At 37.8% G+C, this 18,590-nt stretch overlaps 1 protein-coding gene across 1 annotated transcript in view; it reads right to left on the bottom strand.

Moving 5' to 3' along the window:
• Positions 1-18,590, bottom strand: part of Adamts19 (ADAM metallopeptidase with thrombospondin type 1 motif 19) — a 201,636-nt gene that overhangs the window by 46,086 nt on the left and 136,960 nt on the right. The window contains exons 15-17 of the mRNA XM_036205317.1: positions 17,044-17,164; positions 10,296-10,376; positions 349-506 (exon numbers count right to left, since the gene is read on the bottom strand). Of these exons, the coding sequence (XP_036061210.1) occupies positions 349-506; positions 10,296-10,376; positions 17,044-17,164 (360 nt within the window). The remainder of the gene's footprint in view (positions 1-348; positions 507-10,295; positions 10,377-17,043; positions 17,165-18,590) is intronic.

Genomic DNA, 18,590 nt, shown 5'->3' with positions numbered 1-18,590 from the left:
GCAAGTGATGCTTTTAGGGGAAGAAAAAAGTTCCTTAATCTTTGGTGAACGACTTTTTTAATTCCCTAGAAAATTTTGCTCCACTTTTAATAATTACTATTTTTAGATACCACAATTTAAAGTATCTTAAAGTTCCTACAAATATCGTATCTCTTAAGCACTTTTAAATGCTGATCTGACTATTCTGATTTTGAGAACAGATAGGGGAGAGAAATGGAGAGGGAGAGAGAAAGTGAGGGAGAAAGAGGAGAGAGTGAAGGAGAGAGGGAGAGAGGGGAGAGAGGAGACAAGCAATTTCTTTGCCATGAGAAGGTAATTTCACAACACTACCCTATTTCTTCCTCTTACCAGGAGATGTAAAGGTGTGGTTGTCGGACCTTTGGCAGACATCTTCTCCCACAGGCCCCGTCTTATGTAATGGACTGTAGTTCCAGCTAGATTGAATGCTCCAGAATGTTCTATCTTCCAGTCACTGTTTATCGACTGTTTGCTAGCATCTCGAAGAGCTATAAGACAATGAAGCACAAGATGAGTGTGAACAGCACTACTGATGAATGTCCTCTACGTTATTTTGTTAAAAGCATTTCAATGTATCTTCCTACTCTGATACAAACCATAAGTCACTTGCCTTGCTGGTACTGGTCAAAAGAGTTTTCAGTCATCTACTATATCGCCACCAAAAGTTGTTCTGAGGCTTGTATTCCCATCAATACAAGCAACAACCTTATTAAAGTATTGAAATTTACTGCATCGATCTTCTCTACAAAATAGTTCTTATCGTATAATATCATAAAGGGAAGTTAAACAAGCATACATACATATTCTCATTTTTATGAGATCAATGTTTAATTGTTAAGCTTTGTTGAAAGCAATATATTGATAGAAACATCTCAAAACATGGCCAACATCCATTAAAACCAAAAACTGGACATACTTTAGACAATATCAGAGCTTTTGGGAAAAAAGGAAAACTACTAATGGATTTGCTTATATTTATTTTAAATTATATTAAATAGTTTGAGAAATAGTTTTGTCTAACATTGATCATGGATCAATATTTTCCCACTTCCCTACAGATATTTCAGGTTACAATTATCAATTTACAGTTCCTGAAAATCTCTAATAAAGATGCCTTAAACCCCTTGGGGTTTATGGAATATGATATTCAGACTCTATTCTTGTCTTGGCTTTCAATGTTTCCTAGAAAATGGCATACACATGTACATGCAAATCCATTGATTGCCTTAGGAGTCACTTCAGCAAGAACCAGGAGTTTGTACATATCATGTTTCTTGACTTTTTTTTTTTTTAAACTTCATTAACTTAAAAAAAAATACATTTTTTAAAATCTTGCTTCTGGCCATCAGTGGAACTGCACTGCTTCTCACTAGACAATATACGGAGAAACGGTTTTCAAACCTAGGATGACTGAGGGTGGAGCACACAGTGGGTATAAGCTCGATGATCGCTTAGCTGCCTTCCTGAGGATATTTACCAGACTCCTCACTGGGAGGTTGACTTTATACAAGGCACAGACTGGGAAGGCTTCACGGAGAGGGGGAGGCACAGAGAATGGAGTCCACACTGGCTAAGAGAGCAAGCATCTGTTTCATGGAGCACTAGAGAAGAGTGAATTACGAGAAGAAAAAAGCTCCCAAAGCATTCACGGGGGACCTTTGACCTTAGAGCTGAATATTCAGCTTCAAACAAACAGGGTGTGACTTGAGACAAGAACAACTGCCCAGAACCTAAGGACTTTTAAACTTTTCAGCTCAAATTGGTATGGAGAAAAGGACAAAGTCTAGGTCAATCCAAGGCGAGCCGCTTTTGAATGTAGAGAAGCTAAACAGACAGGTGGCCAAATAAAATAAAGACTTAACAGACCTCATATCAAAGCAACCTGAGTCACTTCTAACAAAGCTTTAAAACAGTCTCAAGATAGGTAGCTGATCCAGAAGTCAATGAACTCTTTAGCAATATGAAGTCTATACTCAGTAATAAAGCAAAGGTAATGCAGCCATTCATCCATGCGATGTTAACCATGTTCACAACCCAGTTAAAAACTTGCTGGGATGTGACCACCACAAAACTGACATCAGGAATAAAATGGGATTAAACCTTAGAATCTTAGAGATAGTGGAACTAGTGAAGTAAGTCTCTAAAGGTGCACACACATTTATAGGAAGGTATGTAATATTGGAGAGCAATGGGAGCTGGAAAATACTCAGATCAAATGTCTTAGAACAGGAAAACATACCAAATGCTGAACTTAATGACCAGGCTTAAGAACATATTGGACAAAGCTCAGGGAACAAAGACATGATGAACATGAACAGAGCACAGTGGACATGTGGGAGCCACCAAATTGGTAACAGTGGAGTGACTAGAATTCCAGAAATGGGAACAAGGACATACAAAGTATTTAAAAGCACAGTGTTAAAATGTATTTTACATTTTCTTTTCTTTCTTTCTTACATTTTTTTTTTTTTTTTTTTTTTAGACAGGGTTTCTCTGTGTAGTTTTGCGCCTTTCCTGGAACTCACTCTGTAGACCACGCTGGCCTTGAACTCACAGAGATCCGCCTGGCTCTGTCTCCTGAGTGCTGGGATTAAAGGCATGCGCCACCACCGCCCAGCCACAACATTTTCTTAAAAAAAAATCTCCAAATACATAGGTCTTAAAAAGTACAAGGAACTCATGAAGAAAACACAAACACACACACACACACACACACACACACACACAGCCACATAGGTAACATAGTGATTGGGAGAACATAAATTAGAGTGTCCAGAAAGGAAAAAAAAATTACATAAAATGTAGTTGTCATCCCTCAACAATGAAGCTTCTTTTTGCAGCAGATGGAGACCATTACAGAAATCCCAAGTGGTCAAAATACTGAGAACTGATTGTTGGATGCCCAACATCAACTGACATTTACAAAATAACACTTACATGTAAAGTTCAGGGATCATCACAGAGGAAGGGGAGGGAAGATAAGAAGAACCAGAGGAACAGGAAGTCTATTAGATTGTGTTTTCTACATATGACAGGAAAGCTGTAGCTATGGACTCTCATCAATATGGTTGTGTAAATAAGACCTGTGCAATGACAATCCTGTTGAAATCTTGCAAGATTCCATCTCTAAATGAAGAGCTAGAGGCAAATAATGACTGCTGAGTGTCTCCAGGGACAAGCCCCCATAGCTTATCTAGCCTTAAATACAAATACAAACAAATTTCTGCAGGCTGCATACAAACACACACACACACACACACACACACACACACACACACACACACACACACTGACAATCCTCCAGCCTCCACATGCATGTGCACAATTGCATGCAACTGCACATACATATGCATATATCACTACCATGCCTGCACACACACACACACACACACACACACACACACACACACATACAAACACAAATCTTAGATGATATACAAAATGTATTAAAGTTATATAACAATCTGAAATATATAATAAAGCATCAAAATGCATAAAGTAACAAGTGATTAAATTGTGGGTGAGAAAAAATTCCATACATTTTCGATATCTCTTTATTCCTCTTTCTCTAATTGGTTAGATAGGAGGGATATCTCTAAGCTCGTAGAAAACTTATGTTGTACTGACAGTGAGGATTGTAGCTGGAAATTTCAGAATAACTCCTTTAAGCCAAAGGTGATAAACCAAGTCTTGATTCTCACCTGACTGAATATATTCTTTTATCTTAAGACTTCACACTGGAAACACTTAACAGAAAACTTACATACATTTCTCAAAATAATTGTAAATTAAGTGTATTCACATATAACTCACAGACCCAAGCAGAAACCGTAAGGTACCCTGATAATAACTTAAACTGAAAGTGTATTGCGGAATGCAGCTAGAGCTTTTGTAGCTCAAAGGAGTAGAGAGGGAAGCTAGAGCTCTTCTGTTTTTATCTGTAGCAGAGGAGCAATTAAAATAAAAAAAATAGAAAAAATGAGAAAGGAGTGAATCAAACAGAAATAAATTAACAATGGAAGCAACTGGTGACCCCAAAAGTTGGTTATTTGGAGACTAAATAACAGATAAAACTTAAGTTGATCAAGAAAACAAGGCACGAGGCAACAGAGACAGAAATTGGAGTTCAAACACTGCCCTGTGTGATGGTGCAATAAGAAAATAGCAAAGACAGCTCTAAGCCACCCATTTTGAGAAGGCAAATAAAACAGATTATTCCCTGAAGAAAACAGTTACCAAAACAGCCTCAAGCATCAAAGAATATATGAAAATATAAATTCTCATTTGTTATATCTATGTGGGAGTTTCCATTAAAAACCAAACATGCCATATATAAAAGAGATCAAAGACTTCCCCAAAATAAAACTTCAATGTTTAACCATCAAAGTAAAAACTGTTACTAATTTTAGACAAAATAGCTTAGGCAAAAGAGGGAATACAGGGTTCTTCAAAAACACTAAAAATGCTGTCTGTTCTATATGTGTAGTATATCTAAAGGCATTACTGCTTTGCACTAATCAAGAATACTTACTTGACATTATAAATACTCAGAAAATTGCATTTTTATATGTTCTGGGGATAAGGGCTTTTCGAAGCCAAGTTCAATTATTCTTTCTGAGATCATAGCTTTTCCCTCTACTTTCTTAATGGTTTCCTAAAAAGATAAATGAGCTTATTATTTATGCAATTCTGTTTATAGTTTCTGTGTGCAATACAACTCGTATATTGATTCTGTATACTCTTTTTCAATGTGGTGTTTGGTTCGTAGTATCTATTTTCTTTCTGTTTTCTGGGTTATTTTTAATATTTTATTTGTTGAATTACTCAACTCTTTTGAGGGCTGGTTTGAAGGGGGATTGTTTATAGAAAGCGCTTCCCTTAGTACATGTCAGTGATATTGATACTGCATAATAAGACAAACAGTTTTGAGGGTTTGTGGTTTCACAGTTAGATGAAGTGGGTGAAATGCATATGCAGGCTTGCTATGCATTGCAAATTCTCAGGAGGGTTGCTTTTCCCTGTCCACCTTCGATGAATGTTAATGTAGACACTAACTTCCCTTTCTCCTCTCATGTATAATTAACATTCCTGCCCCTCCATCACACGAAACTTGGAATCCTTTGAAGTTCCACTTCAAATGGAAGCCTGCTCTGAGAGTTATTCTGCAGCATCCTTTGCTATATTTTCTGTCTACAGCATCACCCTGGTTCTCAGAGTCTGACGCTCAGATGCTAGATGAAAGCTTCAGGACACACTTCAGCAGGCTCAGCATTCGGCTTTCTGTCTTCACTGTGGTTTTGGCTTTTTAGGACTTCCTAATTTCCCTCCTGTTCAGACATATTACAGGCTAATATTTGTCCTTTCAAGTTCCCTCCTTAAAACCCAACTCCACATTGTGATGTGATTAGGAAGTGGGGCCATTGTGAGGTAATTAGAATTGGCTGAGGTTATTAGGGCACAATCTTCATAAATGAGATTAGTGTTCTTGTGAGAGCCCCGAGAGACCTTGCTTTCTCTTTCTCTGCCATGTAAGGACACAGAAGTCGGTAATTTCCAGCTCATAAAAGAGCCTCATCAGAACTCAACCATGCTGGTCTCCTGAGCTCAGACTTCCAGCCTTAAGAGCTGTGAGAAGCAAAGTCTATTGTTTATAACCCACTGGGCTGTGGCTCTTGGTACAGCATCTTAAAGTAATCAAATTAAGTGGGACATATTAAAAGGGAGTGTTGTTTTATCTTTTGCTCATTTCAAATTATTTTTAGTGAGTTTTGCCCTAGTGCCCTGTGTGTGAAATTAGAGTAAGTTGGATTCGGTGCCTTTTGAGAGGTTTTGTTTTTTGGAAGTCATAAGTTATAATGGTTTTATAAAGAAAAGCATATGGTGTATTCATTTTAGGCTAATTGGTCAATCATTAACAAAGGAATGCTATAATCTTCAGAGAAGCCAATAGTAGTGAATATAATTTAGAGAAAGAGTACTGGAAAGGATAATTGTATTGGGAAGTGACATGTGTCCTATGCAATAATATACAGTTTGATGTCGATTTGAACTGTTTAAAAATGATAAGTCAGCCAAAGTTCTATTTTCATTTATTTTTCTAAATTTATCACAGTTGAGGACTTCTCATAACCTCCTTCCTGTCCCCAGAGGAGTACTGGGAAGACTGGTTGATGATATGCATCCACTTGCAGATCTTTAGCATCTCTAGGGTCTAAACACTGTGTCACTTCTGTATTTCCTCATCAATTTACTATATATCACCCATTATCCAAACCTAGAAGTCACCTTTGAATCATTACTAGCTCTCAACATAGTCACATTTCAACATGTGTCAGCTCAACTACATCAGTGTCTCTGGAATCCTGCTTTTACCCATTCCTGTTCTACTCTGGGTTGATTCTATTGGATCACTTTGCTTACACCCTGTATTTTATGTTCTTCATTACATTAGTCAGGAAAGGAACATGGTAACACATACAGCAAGACTTACTGAATCTCTGAGGTAGCATTTGTGCTATCTAGATGAATACATGTTATTTTGAGAACTGACAATAATTAAATATAGAAACTTAAGACAGATATTAAGACTCAAATTTAAACTGGGTGTTCTTTTAGTAACAGCAGCAATAACAAAAGATTGTGTATGCGTGTATATCTGTAGCAGGAAAGAGGTGAGGTTGACAAAATTGCAGGCAGCGATCACAGAAGAAAACATTTTATAATTTACACCCTGGACTTTATTTTTATGAATCAATTTTCTAAGTGCAAATAGGAAGAAAAGAACAATATATATGTAGTTAAAGGGAAATGTGTTCAATTAGGATTTTCACTTTAGGAAATTCTAAATGATACATGTGTTTTGAACACAGATGCTGTAACTAGACACCCTGGATTCAAATTCAGAATCACAGATCAAAGACTTCTGACAATGGACAAAAACATACATGCATTTTATGTTATTTCTTCTCAAATTTTAATTGGGATATTAGAAGTATCTGCTTCACCCAAGTGTTGTAAGGCCTTATTTTACAGATACTTGTTACATGTTGTTCTATAACATCCACTCCACAGGTGTAAAACATCCTTCCTTTATACAGTTCATTCAAAATGTTAATGTTATTTTATGCACAGCAGACTTCATTTTTGTCATTGCAGAACAGGCCATGAGACAAACATCTTCAACAATTAACCCTGGAGCTGCATATGATACATGCAAACAATAAAATAAAATAAAAAATTTAGACAATCTTAAGCTATAGAGGTAACGAAGTGGGAGGCTGAAATAGTGAGTGTGCTCACAGTGCATATGGAAAACAATTTTAAAGATGTGGCAGGATCTGCAGATGTATCAGAGCAGCATGGGAAAGAAAGGCAAGGATTGGGGAAGACTATTGGTTGCAGCATGAACAGCTGAATAGAAATGAGTGATTATGGTAAGCTGAATAATGATTCTGTAGATGCTCGTCATGTTCCTAAATATAAACGTCATATAAAATCCCAAGGTAATGAAACTGTGGAGTCATTTAACAGGGCTCTACTCTCAGGAAGGGGGTTAGTGAATTCATTAGAGTCTGAATAGCTTGCCAGCCCTTTTCACCTCTTAAAGAAACAAAATGTCTCCTACAAATCTGGACTAGGCCTTCAGTAGACAGCACATATGCCAGGAACTTGATCTTGAATGACCCAGCTCCCAAAACTGAAAAATAAATTAATCTTTTTTTGTAGACTGCCTAGTCTCCTGGATTTTGTCATTGTAGCTAGAGAAGATGAAGGGAACTGCCTTCTATGGTATGCCATACTGTCCTGAATCACGATGGAGGTCCTAAATGTCATCATGCCTGTCTTTATAAGAGGTCACTCGGGCAGATTTAAACACTGATGAAAAGGCAACAGACCATAGAGGCAGCTGGTGGAGTAATGCTCCCACAAACAATGCTGGCACTCACCAGAAGCTAGGGGGACCGAGTGGTGCCATCTATGATTTTCCAAAGACAATGAGTGTGTGGACACTTTAACTTAGTCCACTGAAACCACTTTTGGATTTCTCAATGCCAGGAGTCTGCAGAATAGATTTATTCCTGCTGTTTTATGTGCCCAAGTTTGTGTCAACTGTTATAGAGCCACAGGGAAGAATATTTATCATGGTGTGGAAAATATGCAAAGACATTCAGCTGGGGGTAGATATAAATCATCTTATTGAAACAAGATTTTTGGTGACTTCCAACAAATAAACATGTAACAGTTCTAGAAGAGTGTTGTAGGACAATCTTTTTGTACACTGTGAAGATGTGTCTCTGCCAAGGCACCTTGTAATTGGTTTAATAAAGAGCTGAATGGCCAATAGCTAGGCTGGAGAGGCTAGATGGGACTTCTGGGCAGAGATGGGAACTCTGGGAAGGAATCAGATGGGGAGATCTGCCAGCAAGATGTAGAGAGAGTCAGATGTGCAGTGTAGAGGAGAGGTAATGAGCCACATTGCAGAACATAGATTAATATAAACAGGTTAATTAAAGTTTTAAGAGGTACTTGGGAACTAGCCTAAGCTAAGGCCAAGCTTTCATACATAAAAAGAAGTCTCTGTATCATTAGTTGGGAGCTTGCAGTCCAAAGAAAGACCAGCTACAGAAGAAATTCTCTGGAGACAGAGTAAAGTAAAAAAGAGAGAAGGTCTTAGTCCAGAGCCCCCACACATGGGAACATTTGGAGATTATTTTCAGAATCCAGCAAAGGGGATCAGTAAGGAGGTACCCAGTGAGAAAAAGGAGTTATGGACTAGAAGCCAAAAGAAGAAAGAGTTTAATGAACTAAGGAGAAACAATGACTATTTACATGTCAAATAATGTGATTGGGTTTGTCAAAAAAAAAAAAAAAAGGCATTTGCTGACCGTTATATGTTAACTATAGTAACTATGTAGGCAGACAGAGAAACAAAGACAAAAACAAAGTTGGAACCAGCGTGAAGGTGTCTCATTTGCAAAACCGTCTTATGTAGCTGCACTTGTCGTGTTATTAAAACTCATAGAATTGAAAATCTTTCTGAGACATTGCACAATGTGCAAAAAGTTTTCCTTTTTCAACATTTACTGCTCAGTTGAGAATAATAAGGTCATCACTTTTCTCAAGCAAAAACTTCCAAGGTATTTTTAAAAGATAATTTAAAGTGCAGTGTTTAAATTCTGTTTGGGTCCCTGTCTGACTTCATTCTAGTTAATTCCACTATCTGTGATAATTTCTCTTTCCTATTAAAAATTATCAACTGACCTAATTAAAACATAGACAAGACAAATTGGACTTCTTTTGTTTTCTCTTCTTTTTTTTTTTTTTGTTTGTTGAGTGTGTGTGTGTGTGTGTGTGTGTGTGTGTGTGTGTGTGTGTGTGTATGTGTCCACAAGGGGGATAGGGGTTAGACATGGAAGAATTGGGAGGTGGTTGTGACTGTGGTGCGTGTATGACGTAAAATTCCTAAATAATCAATAAAAATATTATGTAATAAAAATACACCAAAATAGCCAATCAAGTCTTTCTTGCTAGCAATGTTTAAATTTTTAAAGATATATTTTCCGTAGGTGAGTTTTCCTGGAGTGAAGCAAGACAGAGAATCTCAACACAAGTCAAACTTTTTAACTGTTCATGGCTTCTTTTTGAGTGACAAGATTTCTTATTTCTTTTGTTGTTGTTGTTTGTTTTCTGTTTCATATTTTGTTTTTGTTTTGTTTGTTTTGTTTTTGAGACAAGGTTTCTCTGTGTAACAATCCTGGCTGTCCTGGAACTTGCTTTGTAGACCAGGCTGGCCTTGAATTTACTGAGATCCATTTGCCTCTGTCTCCCAAGTGCTGGGATTAAAGGTGTATGCCACAACTAAGAGGCAAGATTTCCTATTTCTAAAAAAATCATTACTCAAAAAAAAAGAAAAATCCTTTGCAGTCATACATGGAATTATATGTATTTGCACATACATACATGAAATAAATGTGTTAATGCATTATATTACATATACATATATTATACATATATTTTGAATAAATCATGATGAAGTCATTTATTGAGTCTTTGTTTTAGGTTTTTGTTGTTGTTGTTGTTTTTATCCTGAGCTAACATTTGACATTTGGAAGGACTTTACTCTCTCTGAACAGAAAACCAAATTGATTTTGCTGCTGGGACTCCCTTGGAGAAAGGGAAACCCAGATATGTGAACCTAGAAACAGACTGACTTTGTTCCAGAGCGGGGAGCAGGGCTCCGACTAAGCACCTCTGTCTGAGTCTGTAGCTCCTGTTACCTAAGTAGCTGTGTGCCGGCTTTTCCTCCACAACTTTGATTCTTCTTGCTCCAGCAGGGAACACTAGCACTTCCACATAACCTGTAAGAGTCAGTAAAACATGCAATGAGTCTGGGGTTCTTATAAAACTCTTCTCCTGATTGACTTGTCCCACACGCCTTTGGTTTTAGTTACCGCTACCATGTTTCAAGGGCTGTGGAGGGAAAATACTTCCTTATAAAGCTGCCATGACTTCAGGTGACGTTTCTTGGAAAGACTGTGCACAGAGCTCTACTGAGAAGGTAAGAAGGCGACTGGACCTCATGAAGCACTGTGAGCAAATGAAGAAGCCCAATGGCACGGCCTCTGTAGACACACAGTAGGACAAACTCAAATCATCCCAGGGAATTTTGCCCTGGGAGTTCTTCAAGCTAGACAAAGCAGAGAAAGTCAAACATTGAAGACACCACAGCTGGCCTGGAACAGTCCCTGGAGCTGCTGAGTGCAGCAAGAGAGAACAAGATTTCCTGGGAGATTAGGATTAGACATTGGAGGGCTGGGCGGTGGTGGCACACTCCTTTAATCCCAGCACTCGGGAGGCAGAGGCAGGCGGATCTCTGTGAGTTTGAGGCCAGCCTGGGCTACAGAGTGAGATCCAGGAAAGGCTCCAAAGCTACACAGAGAAACCCTGTCTCCACCGCCCCACCCACACACAAAGGATTAGACAGTGGAGCTGGAGAGAAGTAAGTGAGGTGTAGGGCCACAGGGAGAGGCCTGATGTCACCTCTACAGGTGTCACAAAGATAAACAAAAAGCACAGTTGAATGTCCTCAGGGAATACCTGAGTCCTAGTCATGGATGTGATACTTGAAGTAAAGTAAACCAAGGTGGAATAAAATGAGAGAATATACAGGAAAAGAGGGAACTGAGGTTCCACTTAAGGAAGAATAGGGATAAAGAAGCCTAGATTTAGCTTAATAGTTTTTCTAAAATTAACATTCCTTTTTTAACATTCTGTGCAAATTCACGTATCTACCAAAAATCTGACTTGTGGCTTTAAAAAGGCAAAGAGGTAATTTCAAAGTTTTCTCCCGTCTATTAATTATTGTAATTCTTAAATAGTTAGTCATTTGGCCTAAATAAAAACTAATGTGTAGTCCATCTAGTAGCAAAGATAAAATAAAAGCATTTGGTGTGAGTGTGTGTGTGTGTGTGTGTGTGTGTGTGTGTGTGTACACATGCACCTACATGCATAGGTCAGAGGTTGACCTCATGTGTCTTCCTCAGTCATTCTTTACTTTATTATTTTGAGATCGGGTCATTCATTAAACCTGGAGCTCATTGATCCAGCAAGACTGCCTGGGCAGCAAGCCCCAGGGATTCCCGTGTCTGCTTTCACCCCCACCCCCATCCCCATCCCACACTGTGATTTCAAATGCTGTAGGCCCTGCCTGGCTTTTTTTTTTTCTTCATACACGTTAAGGATTTCGAACTCTACTCCTCACGCTTGTATGCTGAGCAATTTACCAACTAAAACATCTCCCCAGTTCCTGGGCAAGTGATTTTTCAAAAACCAAGTCTTTTATCCAAGTCACTGATTATCTATTTACTCACTGAATTTCTCATTTTCAGTAACAGCCAATTACTTGCTCCAAGTGGGAAGCATAGAAATCATGTAGGGTGGACAGTTAAGGTGGGAGTTATGTAAATTGTGAAAATTAGGTTAAAATATAACATGGAACATTCTGGTTAATTCTGTGTTCGAGAATATAAAGTAGAGTTTTAAAGCTGCTCCCCTTTTTGGATTACACATTGCTTAGCAATTCACTGCTATTCTTTCTTTCAAAGTGTGCATATATGACTCACATTTGAAAACACTAGCATCATCCAGAGCAGAGAACAAACCATACAAGTCAAGGGAAATTCCTCCAAAAGACATAAGTGGACAAGTTGTCTCAGGAGAATGTACATAGGAAGAAAAAGGATTTGTTTTCTGTACATACAGAAGAATGTGGTGGCATTAGTAGCTCTTGAATAACTTAAATCTGATGGAATGAGAGGATGTAAACGGCTAAATCTATTATGGATAGTTTAAATAAGTACCAGAGGGAATAAATAGATCACTTTGGATCTGCTAAAATTGGTGAGAGACTTTAACAGAATCTGCTTTGGAGATGCTTCATCCAGCAGATGAATTCATGAAGGACAGTGACTGGAGACAAAGGATGAACATCAGGAATGGTCAAGGCCACGAAATAAATCCAGAAGATGTTATAATAAAAAATTCTGAAGTTAAAGATTGATTGAAACTTTGGACACAAATAACAGACACATGGCATAACAGGGTCATCATTTACACAAGGAAATAAAAAAGGAATGATCCAGTTTGGTGAGAACTTGCTAAATTCAGCAATTTATATTGAACAAGATACTACAGTATTCCAGTACAAACACCCAGTGTGAGGTCTAAAGCACCCAGAACTCCAGGAAAAGTCAGGGTATTACTGATGGACCTTTGAAGATGCCCCTGTACATGCAGCAAATTAAGCAATAAGTCAAACTGCCCATTGAGAAAATAAATGAAGAGGAAGAACAGTAAAGAAAATGAACTTGCTGATAGTTTTTAAGAATACAAGTCTGAAAAGAACTTTTCTTAAGAAGGGAGTGATCTAGTTCACTGTGGTATCTCTCCTACAGATAAGATATGTTAAGAGATAGATGGTGGCCAAACATGTTAGAACTCTAAATATGAAAGGAGATCTCAGACAGCCAACCAGCTACCCCATTCAGGAGATCATTGTACATCTCTCAGCAAATAAATTTAGTGAGGTATAAAGAAGATATTAAATTTCAGGATTTCATTTCTAAAAAGTAGAACAAAATGGAAGTTGTACATCTCAATTCTTGCTTGAATTTAAACATGAATAAGAATAAATGATAAATCAGAGCAAAAGTAGTCTCTAAAATCATAGTTGTATACTGAAAAAATCCTCACTGATTCCCAAGAAGAGTTGGGGAAACATACTAAAAAATAAAAACATATGAAGGTAGAAAGCCATGGCAGAGGTATTTTCTGTATATAAGGCACTTGGGCACATTTGAGAATGTATTTTCTTTAAAGAGAATGCAATAATGGCTAAGATATAGCTTAGAAGTTGGACATGAAGCCATTGAATCTTGAGTCTTTCTCTGGACAGTGGGCCTCGCTCATAGAAGCCTTCTATTGTACCACCAGAGATTGCAATCTTATTAGCATCCTAAAATGCCAGCAGCAATCACCATTTTCAGGGAACTGGTAGCAGAGTCACAGGTGGTATGTTTTTAAGAGGTTCTATATGCTAGTCACCATTATTATTACTTTAGATAAATTGCTATTTTTAGCAATGATGATAGTATAGAAAACATATTTAAATAGGGTTAAATGTTCTTATTTTGAATTTCAGATTTTAGAGTTTGAGATTATTGGTAGTCAACTGGAAATTTATATACAAATATTCACTACAGAAAACAACTCTGAAATTTAGAACACTTTAAGTCACCAAAATTTTCCATGAGGCAACCCGCATTGCACTGTCACAATGTTTCATCTCACTCCCTGTGATGCGCTATTCCTATTCTACAAAATGAGGTAGATGAGACCATGACTCTCCAACTCCTGTAGGCATCAACCAACCAATTAAATACTCCAAGAGTACACTTTAGCAGTTCAAACCAGCACATCCCTTTTCTTATACCAAGAACCACACACTTGACATCCATTTTCTTCTTCTTGTTAACCAGGTTCACATCACTCCTCAAGAGACCAAACACTCAAGCTACCATTCATTCCTTTAAGAAGCTATTGCTTGGCTAGGCAAGTCCCAATGCAAGATGCAATAAATTTATTTCCTAGTTCCAACAGAAATGATTTAGCAAAAGCTACATAGAGCAAGGGGACTGGACACACCCACATGCATCTGCACATAGTTACTCACACAGTGTCTACAGTGTGCACAGCCAACTGGATAAAAAGGCTGCAAATCCCTTAAGAAATTCTAGGAAGTCCATTAACTGTAGGGAATAAAGGAGTCTTGAGAGAAATGAAGACAATATTCCTAGAATCACAAGTAGATGGAGCTTGTGATAGAACTAAGAACTTACACAGCTCTAAAAAAAAACATAAATTCCTAAGTAATGTAATGCTTTTTTTAATGTTGCAGTATTAAGTAAATAGATAGTGGTTGATTGACAGTAATTGAAAATGGGGTGATGGACAGAAATAGCCATAGTACTTTTCCTTATTGAGTTTGAAATGTAATGGAGAAAAGAAATCCAAATAAATGTAAAATTCCCTGTTGCTCAGAAGTACACACTATGTGACGAACCATCACAAGCAACTCTCTGAGGTACATCAAATGATAAACCATGGCAAGAATCATAGAAAGAGTCAAAAAGGAAAAGAGGCAAGGCTTTTTTAGATCATAACATTTAACCCGAGAGCTGTTCATCTAGCAAAACAAAGAGGGGGTAGGTAGACCACATTTGTGAAAGTCTGTTGCTGTGAGAAAAAAGTCAGCTTCACAACTATTGTAAATATTACCTTAAATTAGAAAAGGAAGGAAGCTACTTGGGAGGTGACCCTGGGGACAACACAGGGACAACATATGCAGACATATTCCTAATAGTTTAGGTATAAGTGGTTTATATAACAGATTTTAATATGGCATTGAAATAAAAAGGGTTATGAGATCAAATAACAGGAAACATCTATCTACATAACAGCAGCCAGAATGAAAAGGGTCACGAAATTTTCAGTGGTATTTCTGGGTTACAATGAGGCATTATTACCACCAATTAAAGAGCTCAAAGCTCATCGTGCACCAGTATTCTCTAGAGCACCGGTCACATGTGTACCAACTTTGCAAATGTTCTTTAAAAACACAATACTATATTTTCTTGATCTTTAAGACCATAGTTGAGTTTCTGTATTGTAAAAACTCCCCCTGTCACAACTGTGGCTAGAGTGGGCAGGTTAAGTTCATCAACATTTTTGGGCTGAAGAGTTATGACTTTATTTCAGCTAAGTGCATCTTATCTCTCCTAAATGAGTGCTGGAAGATTCAGTTGCTTATCTTATTCTGTTAGAGCACAGCAAAACAAACAACTACATTTAACAACTCACAAAGGTTCATCTGACTTTCTTTCCAAAATGACTCACTTGAAATGACTTCAGTTTTCCTTGATTGCCCAACATAAATTGATTGTTCTACACAATATAACTAATCATGTTTTATAAACGGAAATTTTATTTTTTAACTAGAGAATTTAATTTAAATGTTAATGCAAACACATAATAGTCATGAAATGGAGGCTGGAGAGATGATTGAGAACTTAAGAGCACTTGCTTGCTCTTACAAAGGACCCAAGTTTGGATCCCAGCATTATGGGAACAGAGCCAGACGTGGTGGCACACACCTTTAATCCCAGCACTAGTTAACCATAGAGGTCTGGAGGTCTGTACAAACAGACAGGAAGTGATAGAACTGGGTGGAAAGAGAAAGTGGTGTAGCTGGGCAGAGAGAGGAAGTAAGATGGCAGGGCCAGAAAGGCATATAGGCGTGAGTAAACAGGATGTAGCTCTCTGGAGGCTGAGGAGTTGGTAAAGTGAGGTTGGCTGTGGCTTGTTCTATTCCTCTGATCTTTCAGTTTTCATATCAATATCTGGCTCTAGGTTTTTCATTAATAAGACCTTTTCAGAAAGCTCACGACTGTCTGTAACTCCAGCTCCAGGCAATCAAACACCCTCTTCTAGCCTCTGTTGCCACCCTCATACACGTGGCATACATAGAAACATACACACAGATGCCTACTCACACCCAAATAAATAATAAAATGCATCTTTTAAAAAGAAAATAGTCATAAGTGATGGCCCAAGAGATAACATGCCCAGGAATGGAGTTGATGAAGCACAGAAAATACATGCTTTTTTCCCAGTAAACTTAAAGAACTTTATATATAGTGATGGGTGTGTGTTTATGCATACATGTATGTATATAAGTGTGAATATATGTGTTTATGTATATATTTATATGCATCTGTGTGTACATATGTGCATGTATAAAATACTTGTGGGCCATTAGAATTTGTTGGAGATACTATCACTTTCTGTGGTAAGAAACTTGAAACTCACACTGTGTAGATCATTTATGTTCACTCCACCTGCACATCTCCCGAGTGTAGCATTTACAGATGAGAAAAGAAGACAGTAGGGGGCTCTTGTTATTAATGTACTTGGAAATTTTCCCCATGTTCTGCCACTCCTGTTCTGATTTCTACTGTGTTATACTACTGTTCCAGATTTCAGCTTTCAAAAAATTTCCCCTTGAAATTTAGTAAAAGCATTATCAAAAAGGGAATGGAAAGCTGAAACCCTGAATACTAATATTCTCAATGGTTGTTTCAAGCTGTTGCAAATCACTATTTTTGTTAGACATGCTTTTCATTGGTTAATAAGCATTTTAGAAGCCTGGTAACATAAGCTGATGCAAATTAGATTACTTTCTTCCTGCTCTAACTTCTAGATGCACAACACATGACTTCATGTTTTCATTATTGAGAAATAAGCATGTCCAAGTTCCTGCCTCACATCACACATATTGTATGTCATCACAAAAATCACTGGAAATGTGTTCAATAGAATGAGAACTGTGATCTCTAAATCCAATTTAGTCTAATTTTTGTCCACAAAGACATTACAGTTTATTAAGTATGAAAAATAAAGAACAGTTACCTGCCCCTCTGGTGTGATTAAAATCTCCTTTAATGACTTTGCATGATTTTCCATTGCCATTGCATACACCACAATGATCTTCCCTGGCAAGAGACCCCAATAAGCCATCACAGCCAGCTTTCTGTAAGAAAAGAAAGGCATACATCAAAAGTTGAAGTACTCTCCTGGGTCTGCAGGCCTGGCTGCAAAGAATCATGCCCAGTTCTGTGCACCTTCCCCCACCCCAGTAGCAACCTTCACAACACTGCTTGAGGACCCAGGGTCCTATGCACCTCCCTCAGGTAGTGAGTGACTCTCTACCCTGCTACTAATGCCGCACCAGGAGGCCAGTTAAAGAGTTCAATAGAGCTTTTCCAGGTAACATTCCCTCCCTGCACACACACACACACACACACACACACACACACACACACACACACCTGGCCCTGGCTACATGAGGACCACAAGTAGAACCCTGTGAACCTTGCACAGATTTCTGGGAACCTTCAGCGAGAACCTGACCATTGCATGTAAGGTTGGCTCCTGTGCTCAGAAATTGCACCAGCCCTAGCTGGACGAGGACCATTTCTGATACTCTAGGTGCACATCAGTACTGAGTGGGCCAATGGCTGAAAGCTAAGTATCAACCAGATGGTTTAAAATCTGACAAATTTGATAATAGTAAACAGAGATTCAAATTTCCACTCTACTGAAGTTGGGACAGATATCTCTAACAAAACACATTACCAATGACGTAACTTTAGGTACCCAGGTCCCACAACAAAATCACAAAAACAAATATCCAAGAAGGTATACCCTCTCCAAAAATTAGTACTCTAATATTAATGTTCTCTCAGAAAAGCAACTGCCACACAAGATATTTATTTAAAAACAACAGGTATAAGTAAGTTTGGAAATGCAAAGAGGATATTATAAATGTCAGAATGAAGACCATGAAAATAAAAACACTCAATAAAAGAAGGAAACAATTCAATATATGAAAATACACTTTAGTAATGGGATATGGATTATGAATAAAGCCCAAATGAAATAAAATTTTAAATGAAAATTTCAGTAAGCCAAATAAAAAACTCAGAAGAAAGTATTATCAATAGAACGGATCAAGAGTAAGAGGGAATACTGGGCTTGAAGACAAGGTAGAGAAACTGGATCACTTGATCAAGGAAAATGATAAATCAAAAATCATCCAGGAACAGAGCATGCATTAACCATGGGACACTAAATGAATCATAGGTATATAAAAAAAGATAAAACCCTTGTCACAGACCCAGAAACTATTTTCAACAAAATTAGGAGAAAAATCCCAGTCTAAGGAAAGAGATGCAGGAAGCAGACAGAACACCAAATAGACAGGACCAGAAAAGAAACTCCCCATGTCACTTAGAAATCAAAACACTGAATGGACAGAACAAAGAAAGGGTCTTGAAAGCTGCCAAAAAGACTAAGTCATTGAAAAAGGTGGGCTCAACGGGGTAACAACATAGTGCTCATTGGAGTTTTTATTTGTTTTGTTTTCTGTTTGTTTGTTTGTTTTTTGAGACAGGGTT

Source organism: Onychomys torridus, chromosome 13 (assembly GCF_903995425.1).
Source record: "Onychomys torridus chromosome 13, mOncTor1.1, whole genome shotgun sequence".
Classification (NCBI taxonomy): Eukaryota; Metazoa; Chordata; class Mammalia; order Rodentia; family Cricetidae; genus Onychomys; species Onychomys torridus.
The sequence above is the reverse complement of the archived record's forward strand: the minus strand, read 5'-3'. Positions and strand labels throughout refer to the sequence as shown.